The sequence below is a fragment of the Heliangelus exortis genome, chromosome 1, assembly GCF_036169615.1.
Source record: "Heliangelus exortis chromosome 1, bHelExo1.hap1, whole genome shotgun sequence".
Lineage (NCBI taxonomy): Eukaryota > Metazoa > Chordata > Aves > Apodiformes > Trochilidae > Heliangelus > Heliangelus exortis.
The window spans coordinates 88,587,885-88,601,482 of NC_092422.1; the positions used below are offsets into that span (position 1 = coordinate 88,587,885).

Sequence of the window (13,598 nt, forward strand, 5' to 3'; positions counted from 1 at the left end):
AACTTCTTTAATGTATGCACTTTGTTTCCTGTGAGGTAGTAACGGGACACCCAGTCTAGTGATGTTTGATGGGCGAAGAAGCATCTTTAGCAATGGCAGCTTTGTCATCCGCACTGTGAAAGCTGAAGACTCTGGATACTACAGCTGTGTGGCCAGTAATAACTGGGGATCAGATGAAATAATTTTGAATTTGCAGGTACAAGGTAAGATTATTGTGTCTATCTCATAATTATTATCACAAAGTTATTAACCATTTACATGGAACGAATGTGTACGTCTGTTTACAGTGGTATGTAAAATATTAATATTAATGTGTATTAATGCAAATTTCATTCTTCAAAAATAATGAATAAAATATTAAGTAGGTCATTCTGGCCCAGTAAGCTACATTTCATGACAGAGCAAATGTTTTGCTTTTGCTGGAATGATTCATACACTTATAGTTAATTGTCACTGTAAACTGTTGTAGGGTTTACAACTCAACGTTTGCATCCAGTTATATTCTAGCTCTTCACACAGAAAATATCAACTTATGAGTTCTCCATAAAAATATTACATGTATTATTTAAATATTGCAAAATTCAAAAAGAGCTGAAGGCCTTCAGTGTAGCTTCTCAAAAGAAATCAACAGAATTTTTCCTCTGTTCTGAGACCTTGGACAAAAGCTTTATTATGCAAGAGCAGAATTTTAGTGATGGAGAATATGAGAAAGTATTTAAAACTAAACATTAGTACAACTTCAACTAGCATGTATTACCATCTACTTTTTGTATGCATGTTGAAACATATGTAATGTATCTGTTATGGTGTTGATATGCGTAAAAATTGATGATATAGAAATGCATATTAACAGTAATGTGGAACAGTAAGTGTGTATATTCACAAACCAAGAATTCATTACCCAGGAGATTTCCTTCCTCACTTACACTAAAGCAGATCCCAAGGGTGCTTGAATTGGCTGCAAACTGCTGTACCACAGGGAAGCAAACCAGAGAGTTTGGGAATATGATCTGTACCGTGGCCAGTTACTCTCCCATCCCTCAATATGCAACCTAAATTTCTAGTGCAAACATAAGAGAACACAGAAAGAAATTTTCTCAACTGCAATGCAGGTCTCTGCATAAACCAATACACTAAGCCTTGGAAGGAATTCCATAGTGTATATTAACTTAACAACAATCCAACAGAGCCTAAAGCTGCTCTTCTGCAATGACTGATGCGGGCCACAACAGTAACTAAGGAGAGAAAGCACTACCAAGTGGAAACACGTATTTATATTTCACTAAGTACTTTGTAATTGCATATCCTTGCCATTCTTGAACTGCAGTAACTAAAAGCAAATCAATATTATTTCCCTGAGGGACAGAGAAAGACTACAGTTTTATATGGGACCACCATCTTTTGCAGGTAGGGTGAAGCTGTACTGAAAGGTTTATAATAAATCTTTCAGAGTGTAGTGTGTGCAGTCTCTCACTCTGGATTCAGTGAGGTCAGTCAGAATGACAGAACAAATCCATCCCACATAGGGAATTTTCCTTTAGAATATAAACTGCCTTTTTTGTTTTACCTTCTGCACTGTTTAGGCCTGTGTGGACTTTACTGACAATTAGAATTTTCCCGGTTGGAAATGACCTCTAAAATCACAGTGTTCCCTTTTCTCCCCCTTTCAATTTCTAAACATAGGATTGCAGATCATAGAACAGTTGGGTGAAGCATTAGTAAATATTTACCCTTGGGGGTTCTAATAAATATTTTACGAGCTCTTTGAAATTTCACCTGCCATTCTTCTCTAATTTGGCAAACACTGTCCCCCATGGCCTTACTGGTTTTGTGCTGTGGTTCTGGTTACCTCATTTGAACAACAGGAGTAGCTAAATGAGTCAGGGAGAAGTCAAAGATAACATTTCCAAACTATATCTAAAGTAGGATCATATGGGCTCATGATAGATTTGTCAAGGTGAAAAAGAAGTTGGCTACTTTGCTGCTTTCTGCCCCAAGCACTCAGCTCTGGAAACCCAACCATCATTCAGTGGTGTAATCTGAGGCTACTTAGGCTGAACCCAAACTGTCCCAGTTTGTGGTTCAATTTCCAGCCCTAATTTTCTGTCCCAATTCCCAGCCTCCACCCCTACCCTAGGTGGTTTGTTGGGATATAGCATGGCTCCTTCTTCCCTTTCATGCTACCCTTCCATGACCTATTTTCCTCCAAAGGAAACTGGACACTAGGTAAAGGATGGGAGATGAGACCTCTGTCTTATTCCAGTGCTCTGTCACACTCTGCAGTTTAGACACAGCCATAATGTTCATGGGGAGCAGCAGAACTGAATGTTTCCAAGTGTGTTCAGCCTTTGCTGATAAAGTTGTGTCTTCTTTATACCAATAGCCTCAGTGCCTACATGGCATGATCTGGAAGAGGTATGGGTCTGGCACCAATGACAGATCTACCTACATTATCTAGATAGCCCTCATGTCTACCTTGGAAGAAACTCATTATCCACTATTATTTTTTTTTCTCATTATCCACTGTTTTTTTTTCTTTCTACTTTTGCCATAATAGTCTGCAAATATATACATGTGTGGAGCATCATTTGCAAGTGGACATCTGCTTCCTGCCACTGAATTAAGCTTCTCTCTAAAACAGATGAAAATTATGGCTGGGTAGCTCATATGCTATGTGCATCTGACATGACAAATACAAAAAGCTTAGAGGAAAGCAAGGGTTAAGAACTGAAAGAAAAAAATTGTATAGAACATTAAATATAAAAATTGAGAGCTTGGCTCTTGTCTTAACCAAAGATGTCAGCTAAATAGACACTTTGACAGAAATCATTTGCATTCTTTGCAACTCAAAACAGTTATTTGATAAATGACTGTTAGAATAGATTAAGATCACATCTAATCATTTGAATCTATTTTCTATTTTTAACTATTTTCCATCTAGTTCCCCCAGACCAGCCAAGACTCACTGTTTCCAAAACTACATCTTCCTCTATCACTCTTTCCTGGATACCTGGAGACAATGGTGGCAGTTCTATCCGAGGTAATATAACTGAAATTAATTGCAACTTAAGAAATTATCATATGTTGATAGAATTAGTATGTAATTATGAATGGCTACAAAGAGGAGAAAGAAAACAAACTGTGTTACTGTCAGCACTTAATGTGTACTACCGTCGTAATAACAGCTTTCAGTAAATTGCAGTTTCTCTTTGTGGTGGTTTAATTACAGATTTAATCACTTTATTCCAGCATGCCCTCAGCTGTTATGACAGTTACTCTCTCTGATTTTTCAGACGTGTAATCTGTAACCATTCATTTTTGAGGGTCCAGGTTCGTCATCTGGTCTTTGTTGCTGATTGAAGGGTATTTAGAAACGTCTAGTCTTTTCTTTTCCTTTTGAAGTGATCACAAAAATGGTATTTAAGCAGTTGTAAGGGTAGGCAAAATGTATTGCCTGGTAGGTTTTATTCAGAGGAGAACTGTATGTCTTCCTCTGCATGCGATTTTTCTAGTTTTGTTAGGTCTTGAAAATGACTTGTCATGTCACCTGCAGAATTTGTGATTTGTGTCTGGCTTATCCTTGCCATCCTTGCCTTTCCTTCAGGTTATATATTGCAGTACTCAGAAGATAACAGTGAGCAGTGGGGTAGTTTTCCCATTAGCCCTAGTGAGAGGTCGTACCGTTTAGAAACACTGAAATGTGGCACTTGGTACAAGTTTACTCTGACTGCTCAGAACGGAGTGGGGCCAGGGCGCATCAGCGAGATCATTGAGGCGAAAACACTTGGAAAAGGTACGTTGATTTCCATCCCATTTACTGACCTAAAACTCTTGCATTCTGCTGTACATGATGATAAGACAGTGTTGGATATTTTAATATTAATGGCTTTGGAAACATTTTCAGTTTTGTCCATGCTGTAACAGAAGAGGCTGTCGCTGCAGGACTTGAAGGATACACCAGCTGATATTACTTCCTTATTTGTCTAAGAATTTTTTTCTAAGACAAGTTGGTAGATATTTGAGAAGAGAGTGTTGCTACTATCATACTCTATAGCAATTTCAACTACTTCTACTGCCATTTTTTTTTTCCTCTCCTGTTGTAAAAGTTCAGAGTTTTATTTGTCTGGATGTTGAAGAAAGGTGGGGAGTATATTTATGTGTACAGGAAAGAGAGACAATTTCTCATTTCTCCTCCAAGCTGGTATTGCAGGTGCCATGCAAGCAGCACCATTTGAACAGATATCAAAAGTAAGAAAAAAGTAGCAAGAGTTTACATAAAGCTCTGCAAGGTGAAACAGCCAAAATTTGTGAAATTCTTAGCTGACTTGGAAATGGGTCCCATAGGCTGCTGAGGCAGTTCCACATTGAAGATATGTGTCAGGATTATGAGCAAATTTTGCAAGAGCCCCTCTTAAAGAAGCACTTTGGAAAGTCTTGCAAAAGGGAGTAGCTTTGCAAAATGCTTTAAAGAACATCTCACTTTAAAGAAGCATCTCTTCACTGGTTGCAAGACCCCGAATTGGGAACAGTTTCAAAGTGAAGATAATTTACTGTGATAGGTACATCTCCCCATCTTCATGCTAGTCATCACACCTGTGCTGCTACACATCTCCCAAGCATCACAGCAAGGTGAACATTTCATTTGGTACTAAATGGTATAGGGAAGACCTAGTATGCATAGGTGTGATAGGTATGACTTGCTGATGCTCAGAGAAGATATCAGCTTAACTGTGTAAATGCTGAGATGATGAATAGTCAGGGAGAAGGATCTGCTGACCTTAAAAGGGACATTTAGAGAAGCTGAGTGTTCTAGTTTTCTTTTTGTGAAATATAAGGTTTACACGTGCTTCATACAACATCCCAATGTTTCATGAGAAAGGAGGTGTCCTCACCTTTTGAGTTTCTCTGGGACATGATATCCAGGCCTAGAAACTACCTGTGTTACATTTACAGACAACCAGGTACTGTGTGAACTCTAATGCTGAGGTCCTTCTTGTTGATGTGAGAGTTCCAGAAGCATCTGTCTAAAGCTATTAACAGAGTCAGTTGAAGTCATTCATAATACAAAGAGGAATCACCAGTTTCTTTTGGATTTAGAAGAGAATTTAGAAGTAGAATTTAGAAAAGAATGTGCACTTTGGTGTATCAAAGCACAAGAATTGCAGAAAGTTTCTCATTGGACAAGTTATCCTTTATTATATAGAATAAAGAACTGCATTAGAGATAATTTTTATCACATTAGATGTAACTCCCAGTAGTAAAAATATTTTGTTTTTTCTAAGCAAAAAGCAATAATACTTTTAAGTGTTCTACCGTATCATTTAATCTATCATATGTTGATGACCTGTCTTGTCTACCTATTGTCAGTATGTCAATATTAATTTGCTATTTTTACTGTCATCCCTTGTGTATTACATAGAACTCTCAAAATAAACCTTTGATGTGTATATCAACAGAAACCAACATTGATCCCAAAGCAGGACAAGTAAATAGAAATGTTATTTCCTTTCTGAATGGAACCCTCTTAACTCAGAAATGCAGATTTTAAATTATATATTTTTTTTAAACATAACATGTGCAATGTCAATATATTTTTTAAATTTATTTTTACTTGCAAATTCTTAAAAATTGTTGTTTTCCTTACATGAAAGTCTCCATACTATCAAACAAAATTTTATATAAATTCCACTTGAGAAGAAGACTTGAAACCCAGTAGACAATCTTCAAGTAGTGAACAGGAGTATTTGCAATAGGAAGTGTCTGTGCTAGATTTACAAGTTGATTCATGCCAGTCCACACAAACTGGCATGTCAGGACAATATAGAGATGGCCATGCAGAGATGTGTGGATGGGTTTTTTTCCACATTTGAATTTGAAAATCTAGGTTTGTGAGTCTGGCATAAAGTGTGAGAACATATTTAAGAAGTGAGGTGGGGTGTAGGAGGAGGGAAGAAGTTGAATATCAATAGGTACTGAGTTTCAGATGAAGTTAAGCTTGTCCTAGAAATTATTATCTTGATTTTATGTTTTTGAGAGTCCTAGATCTGTAATACTTGAGCATTTCACTTGAAATGTCTCACTGCTTCTAGAACCACAGTTTTCAAAGGAACAAGAGCTTTTTGCTAGCATCAACACCACAAGAGTGAAGCTGGACCTGATAGGCTGGAACGATGGTGGCTGCCCCATCACCTCCTTCACCCTGGAGTACCGCCCGTTCGGGACAACGGTCTGGACAACTGCTCAGCGGACATCCCTGTCGAAGTCCTACATACTGTATGACCTCCAGGAGGCAACCTGGTATGAGCTGCAGATGAGAGTGTGCAACAGTGCTGGCTGTGCAGAGAAACAAGCCAAATTTGCAACCCTTAATTACGATGGCAGTAAGTATATCTTTTTATTTGCATGTCTGAGCTACTCTTTTTAGTTAAGTTTCTTTTGTTATCTTCTTGCTTGTCTTTCTATCTCCCACCCCCCCCCCCCCCCCGCATAAAATCTCCATAAAATCCTTTTTTAATCTGCTGGCCATGACAATAGGCTGCCAGGCAGAAAAGAGGAATTGTTTATTTGTCCTCACTGAGGAAAAAGCTCTTCACCAAAGTCAATTGACAATGAGACACATAACCACAGGGAATTAGGTGTCATTAGTTCCAGTGGTCACAGAAGCACTTGGTAGTATTTCATGCATCTCTTCCATGAAATTTTTGTCTCCCATGCAATCAGTTCCTGCAGCCATTCATGTAGGTGAGGGGCCTCATTGCTATTCCATGCAATGGCCTTGTAACACAGCTCAAAACCCATTATGTGCCACAGCAGAGCAGCTAACCAGCTTGTCTTCCAGGAAAGCATCCGGACAACATCCTCCAAGGACGAAGCAATGGCAATGCTATTATCCATGTTTACAGGCAGGAGAGGCTGAATCTAATGTCCATGACAGATGGCTTTGTCATGCCCAGCAGCAGGGCACAGGAGTTGAAGGCACTGTTGCATCCTGCCCTCCTGCCAAGGGTTACCACCCACCCTGCAAAAGCCAGAATGTGAGGGCAAGGGCAAACATGACAATTTGTCAGTCACTCCGGCTCATAGCCTGGCAGATTTATTAGAAGTGATGGTGGCACATGGGTGCTTCTGCTGACTCTGGTACTAGGAAATAACCGTATTCCTGGTGAAAAGGCAGTACAGATGGCGCCAGATGGCAGTCTCTTGAATTGCTCTAGTGTGAATTGCCAGAGCTTTTCTGGAGACATGCAGTGTAAAATGTTGTTGTGTTGCCAGGGATATTATTCTGTATTGTGCAATCGCTTGGTGATGTCTGTACTGTTAGATTAAACAACAGGACTAGTGAGCAAGTTCAACCAAGAACTGATAATTGTCCAGTGACAGCACCAAATTGACAAGTGCTCATACCTCTGTGTTGGTAACACATCTCCCTGCCACTGTTTGGTCCTAAACAAACCAGTAGCAGTCTCCAGGACAGTAACTATGTACTGTGCAGGAAAGAGCAAGCAGCAGGGACCACTCCCAGTCAGAACCGTGGGTTATGAGTCTGTCAGGGTTTAAGCCTCCACACCTTACACATCTTTAAATACTACACCAGACTTTGCGCTAGGTATTCATCTGTTGCAAATAATGGTGCATGCCCTCATGGCTCAGCCTTTTGCAAACAGCACATCCCCTCAGGTTTCTCTAGGAAATCTTCATTTCTGTAAGCTGCCTCACAGTCTTATTTCAGACACTCTAAAAAATTAAGAAAGAGATTTTGTCTCAGCACTTCAGAAAACAAGATGCAAGTAGTTGTTATACAAATGCTGCCAGGGCTTGCCAAGTAGACTTAGGACCCATTTGACTGAGCAGTACAGATGCCATCAGTAATAACTCTATTAAATATTATGAGTTTTCCTACCACTTTACTTATTAGATCCTCTTTTTCTTTTTGGTGTCTTTGTACTGGCAGCATCCCACTTTCAATGGCATTTTTTTAACATCCACCATTGTTACATACATATGACAGAGACAAACGGTCTTAAGCCATACCTTAAAATGAGATTATATAAAAATGCAGGTCCAGAGGCTTCAACACATACTGACAGCAGTGAAATAAAATGTATGCTTGAAATGAAGTGATTTGAAATGTTGTCAGGATGTGCTTTTTATTTAAGAGAGGATACTTACCTTGATTTCACATACTGTGACCTGCATGCCATTTTATTTGTGTGTTGCTGCATGACAACTTTACAAGTGGGAAAATGAAACAAAAAAATACATTTTTAGCATTAAATTTACTGGGCCATTGCTTCTGGTCAGCTAGAAAATTTCTCATTTACAGCACTGATGGTTTTGTTTGTCAAGCATGCTTTGCCAGGACTATATTGTACCTTAGAGAGGTATCCTGATGTCAAATACTGCTTGCAACACTGAGAGAGGAAAACATGGCTGGAAAAGCAAATTTCAGGCTTTAAATTTTCTGTATTTGTTGTATTTAATACAGAACTAAAATGATAAGCTAATTCTTATTATTGCCATTAATGAAAGTGAAGATAATCTATTCCCACATAAGGGATCTCAGACAGCTATTTCAGGGCTTCTAAAGAAAAATTTGTCCCTGCGGAGTCCCAGCCCCAGATTCATTTGTTCTTTGGTAAACTGCATAGGTTTAGGGCACTTCAGAGTGTGTGTCTGGCTAGAAATCAACATTTTTTATTAATGTGTCATGCAGAAACATTTGCTTTCATGGCAATTTTTCACTTGCAGAAAGCATACCAGTGGAAATTTTTGGCTATGCTAACCCTACCTCTACCACTGATTCCTCTTGTGATATGAGATTAGTGCCTTCGAGCTTCTAAGGGTCACAGCCACCCTTAGGATAAAACAGAAACAAGGATAGTACTTTGAAGATTAGGTAATACGTGTGTGAGAAGTTCTAGGACACCAAATGCTAAGAACAAGCTTAGGAGCTTTAGCAGTCTTAAGATAAAGCCTTTGTAAACTCGGTAGAAATGCTTGAGTTATGTGGTCTTTCAGTCATTTTGTTTGGAGAGAAGTAGCTGATTGTTATCTGTGGTAGAGCTCCTGAGAAATATCAGGGCTAAGTATCCTTTACCTTAAATCTCCTCGTGGTGAATTGGGTCAAAAGGTTAATGACAGATCTACGTGAAAATTTTTGCTTTCTGTTCCTAAGTATTTCAGCTAACCATTTTCAGTTTACAGATTTTATGACCTTCCTGCCCTTTGTTTTTCAGAACATTTGCGCTCAATACTTAAGGAGATATTTTTAGCAATGTGCAGCTGTAGTCTGTAGCACTGCAAAGGAGTTACCCAACTCAGAAATCAGCCACTCGGTATCCCTGATATTAATTCATATCAGGGTGGCAGCTGCTTTAAACCATGCTGATTGATTCTAGCCCACCAGGGGACTTCCTACCATGAAGGACACAGAACAGAGGAAAACACTTGGTAGTCCTAAAATCACACGGTCCAATGGGAAATGTTGGAAGGGCTGCAACATAGGGGAAAATGGGGCCATAGACATTCAAATTATAACTTCTATGAAGCACCAGAAAAGCAGGCTATCTAAAGGCAATGATGAATTCACCTGGGAAAAAAACATCCTCCCAGTCTGTCTGGATTTTTGTTCTGGGAAAAGCTTTGATTATTCCCATCCTAACCAACATGTAGGGTGAGAAAAAAAGTGTTGAAATGGTGTTTTCTCAATAGAGAGTAGTCTTGGGGTTTTTTAATCCACAGATGGATAATGTGCAGGATATATAAACTTGCAGTACTTTTTAAATTATTATTATAAGCCCATATATAGCATTACGAGTTTCAACTTTACTTGGAAGAGGTATGGAAAATGATAATAACTTACTTAAACACTTAAGGCCTCACTGAAATTAAGGCCACTCTTAATTTGTTTTTCATCAAAGTATTAAGGAGAGCAAGACATAATTTTAGGTGATCTTGAACACAAGAGTCCTTAGCCAACCATCCGTGTGACTTCAAGTCAGAGAAAAGTTTGGCCTTTCAGTATTAGGAGGATTTAGGAGGATTTAGAGACAGTTATTAGGATCACCTTCAGGAGCCTGAAGTTCTTTCTGTTTCTAAGAGTAATACAAAATCTGCATCTCAGCTAAAACAAGATGAAAAAAACATCCTGTGTGTTTATTCCAAGAAATGGAAAATTAGAAAAAGAAGGAAAATTATGGCGGAGAACTGCAACAGATCAGTAGAAAAATACTCAAAATGCAATTTCAAGAAAAGAAATTTCCCAAAGTATCTGATACAGGTTTGGATTATTGTACCTTTTCTTTTTATGTCCATTCCTCTAGGGAGCAACTTTTCTCATTATGTGCAACTCAAATAGCTCTTCTGAAAAAAACATGGCTTAGAATTTTACATTTTCACTGTGGTTATGGCACTCACATTGTACTGCATCATATCGCAGGGTTTTTTTTCTAATAATGTATGGTACATAATGAGATATACCTATATCACTCATTGCAGCAACTAAAATGGAAAAAAGGATGTGTGTGTTTTTCTTTCTCACCCTCTTGTCCTTTTAGTAAGTAGCCACTTTTATGTTTCAGAAGCAGATTAAAATTTAATAGTTTCCATTGAAAGTCATCACAGTTCACAATACTTTTGTGTTTCTACCCATTTCAAACAAATCTGCATTTTATAGCCTCACTTGTGGTTACATGCAGAATTTTAATAGTAATCAGGAAATGAGGGATGAGCCTTCTATGACTATGCAGCTTTCCAAAGAAAAAGAGCTGCATTCTTCTCATGTTTTTAAAAGCAAAGGAAAAAATACTTGAAACATTCAAGTATTATATATCACCAGGAAGCCAAGTATATTCAAAATGCAAATATGCCCAAAAATGAAAAAGTCAGCTGCCTGCCAATGCCAGTAGTTTGTAGATTTATTTCCATTGTTTCCCTCTCAAAATTTGATTGTTTCTCTGAAGTGTTCCTCTCCTGTTTTACTGGTGAGTATTACGTCAGCCACTCTTTAGCAAATTAGCACCAGGTTGGCTATCTGAATTTCAGCTCAATATCACTGCTGCACCCCTAAGACATGGTATAAGAAATTTGTTGTGTAAAGGATTCATGTGATTTATGTAGCAGAAAATAAGCTTTGTCAAATATGCTCCTTGTAAAGAAAAGCCCAGCAGAAAAGTATGAATATTTTGCAACTATGCTATTTTCCCACATTAAGGAGTAATAAGCATAGGCAGCATGTCTGAGATCTCTAACAGCTTTGAAACAATTTAACATTACTTAGAATAATTTTTACTGTTTGCCTGTAGAGTGAGCATGGTTTTCTTTCATTAACGAATGCACTTCTTGGTTTCTGAAGACCTCTGAGTCTCTGCAATCCGTGACTTGTTGCCTGTGTGGCAGCTCATATGTGCACGGCCATTACAGTTGCAAACATAGTGTCTACCCTGAACATGCAAAATCCTTCTTAATATTCTGCACGCAGCTGAAGCACCTAACATGCCGTGTTCCCTGAGAACTCAATGTTTTGTCTTCATTACTAGGCATCTAATATCATGACACTGTTTCCAGGTACGATCCCTCCACTCATTAAGTCAGTTGTGCAAAGTGAGGAAGGGCTGGCAACCAACGAAGGGCTAAAGATGCTGGTGACCATTTCCTGTATCTTGGTTGGGGTCCTGCTGCTTTTTGTGATGCTGCTGATCGTGCGGAGGAGGAGGAGAGAGCAGAGACTGAAGAGGCTGCGAGGTAAGATCAGAGCTGTGGCACTTGTCTCTGCATATGCATCCCCTGAACATGAAAGTTTGAGTAGGGCTGCAAATAACTGATGTTATTTCCCTGCAGTACGGAACAGATGTGAGGCAGAGAAGCACTTGCGGTTCTGCAGAAATCCCTTACTTTTCATTTGGTAGTAAATTTCAAAAAAATTACTCTTGTATCCATTGTTCTTGTTTTACTGAGGGAAAGGAAAATAATTCTCATTTGTTAGTGTTTGTTTTCCCTTTTTGTCGTTGTTGTGTTTTGTTTCCCTTGTGATTGGTCTCAAAAACCTCAAATCATATTTTCTTTCAAAGAGTAAAATCAGATGTTCCATAGATGGAGGAATTTTGGTTTTCCAGCAGGTGCAAACCGTGGTTCTCAAATTATAAAATGAAAGTATCCACGTTAGTAGGCTAGAAAACACAACCAGATAGTTTCAGATTTGTTGCCACATCTTTTTACCCATCATGTGCTATAGAAGAACTTTTGCATCTACACTTCACTGTTCACTGACCTTTCTGTAGTTTTATCTGCATTAAAATTCACTTGTTTGCTAGGTGAATAATCTTTGGTCTGTGAATTCTTTATATTTCATAAATCTTCTAGTAAATACCCTTGGCTGAACCACAACCAGGTATTTGATCCTTGCAGTCTGCCACTTTTGCACTTGGCCCTGTAGGTTATGCACTAGCATAAAACAGCAGACCTTACTGTGAAGGTGTTTGGGAAAAAGTCTTTCAAATCATAAAAGAAAAAAAAACCAAGAGAGATACAGGGCTTTTAGGTATGGGCAAATTCATAGATCAAAGAGATAACTGGCCTTATGGTCCATCTACATCTCTGGGAATCAGGGCATCTGGATGCTTTAGCTTGGATAACAACTTTCTCATTCAAAATCTTTTAATTCATTTATTTCTGTGCAGTTTTTTCATCAAAAAAGTGGTGGGTTAAGGGTGAAGAAAGTGTTATCTTCTCTTCTCAGAAATACTGTGGAATTCCATCCAGTAATGAGCAGGATATTTTCAGCTTCTTGGCTCCAGGAAATTATGGCTGCGCACATCTAGTTTTTCATGGTTATTTTACAAGTAGTCACAGATTCTTGATTTAGAGTCTCTTAAGGAAGGCTGATGATGACTAGACAGTCTGGCTTTTGCAGAACATAAGACTTCTCTGAAGTATTTCCTCTCAGAATAGAGGAAATATAGGAATATAGAATATATATATAGGAATTGAGAAAAATATCTGATCAAACATAGGCGGTGACAAAGAATTCATTTTGATAAAAGTCATCAATATTTAACTAACATTTCTGTGAAAGTTGTGTCTCACTTCTTATCTGAATTTGTCAAGGTACAGCTCTACATCCCAGCCATCTGGTGCTCTTATACCTATGTCTGCTATACAAGAATTAAAATTCCTTTTTGTATCTAACTTCCAGTTATATTCCTTATACATGCTGGTAACCAAGTAATTTCTTAATGTGTTCATTGGTAAATGAAGCAGATAAATCTTCTTTAATTTTTCTCTGTATTTTTCCCATCATTCATTAATTTCAAGGTTTTCAGCTGGTTTCTTTGCAGTCTTTAGGTAGCTTTCCTCATCTATGTATGATAGAAATTAACACAGTATTCCAGCAGCATACATATCAGCATCATATAGAGGTAGGAGCCTTTCTTCTTTTCATTTAGTCTTCAGTCTGTATCTGCAAAGGTCACCTATCTGGGAACAGCATTATTTTAAGTTTGCTTTTAACATTTTATCCATTGAGATCATCTGGCAATTCTCTGATTACAGTGCAACAGGATAACATTCTCCATTGTGTATGGCTTGTAGTCTTGATACTC

The 13,598-nt window shown here is 38.3% G+C and overlaps 1 protein-coding gene across 1 annotated transcript in view; it reads left to right on the forward strand.

Moving 5' to 3' along the window:
• Positions 1-13,598, forward strand: part of DSCAM (DS cell adhesion molecule) — a 450,058-nt gene that overhangs the window by 395,595 nt on the left and 40,865 nt on the right. Inside the window, exons 23-27 of the mRNA XM_071752599.1 lie at positions 40-203; positions 2,942-3,040; positions 3,605-3,793; positions 6,090-6,380; positions 11,566-11,742. Coding sequence (XP_071608700.1) covers positions 40-203; positions 2,942-3,040; positions 3,605-3,793; positions 6,090-6,380; positions 11,566-11,742 — 920 coding nt within the window. The remainder of the gene's footprint in view (positions 1-39; positions 204-2,941; positions 3,041-3,604; positions 3,794-6,089; positions 6,381-11,565; positions 11,743-13,598) is intronic.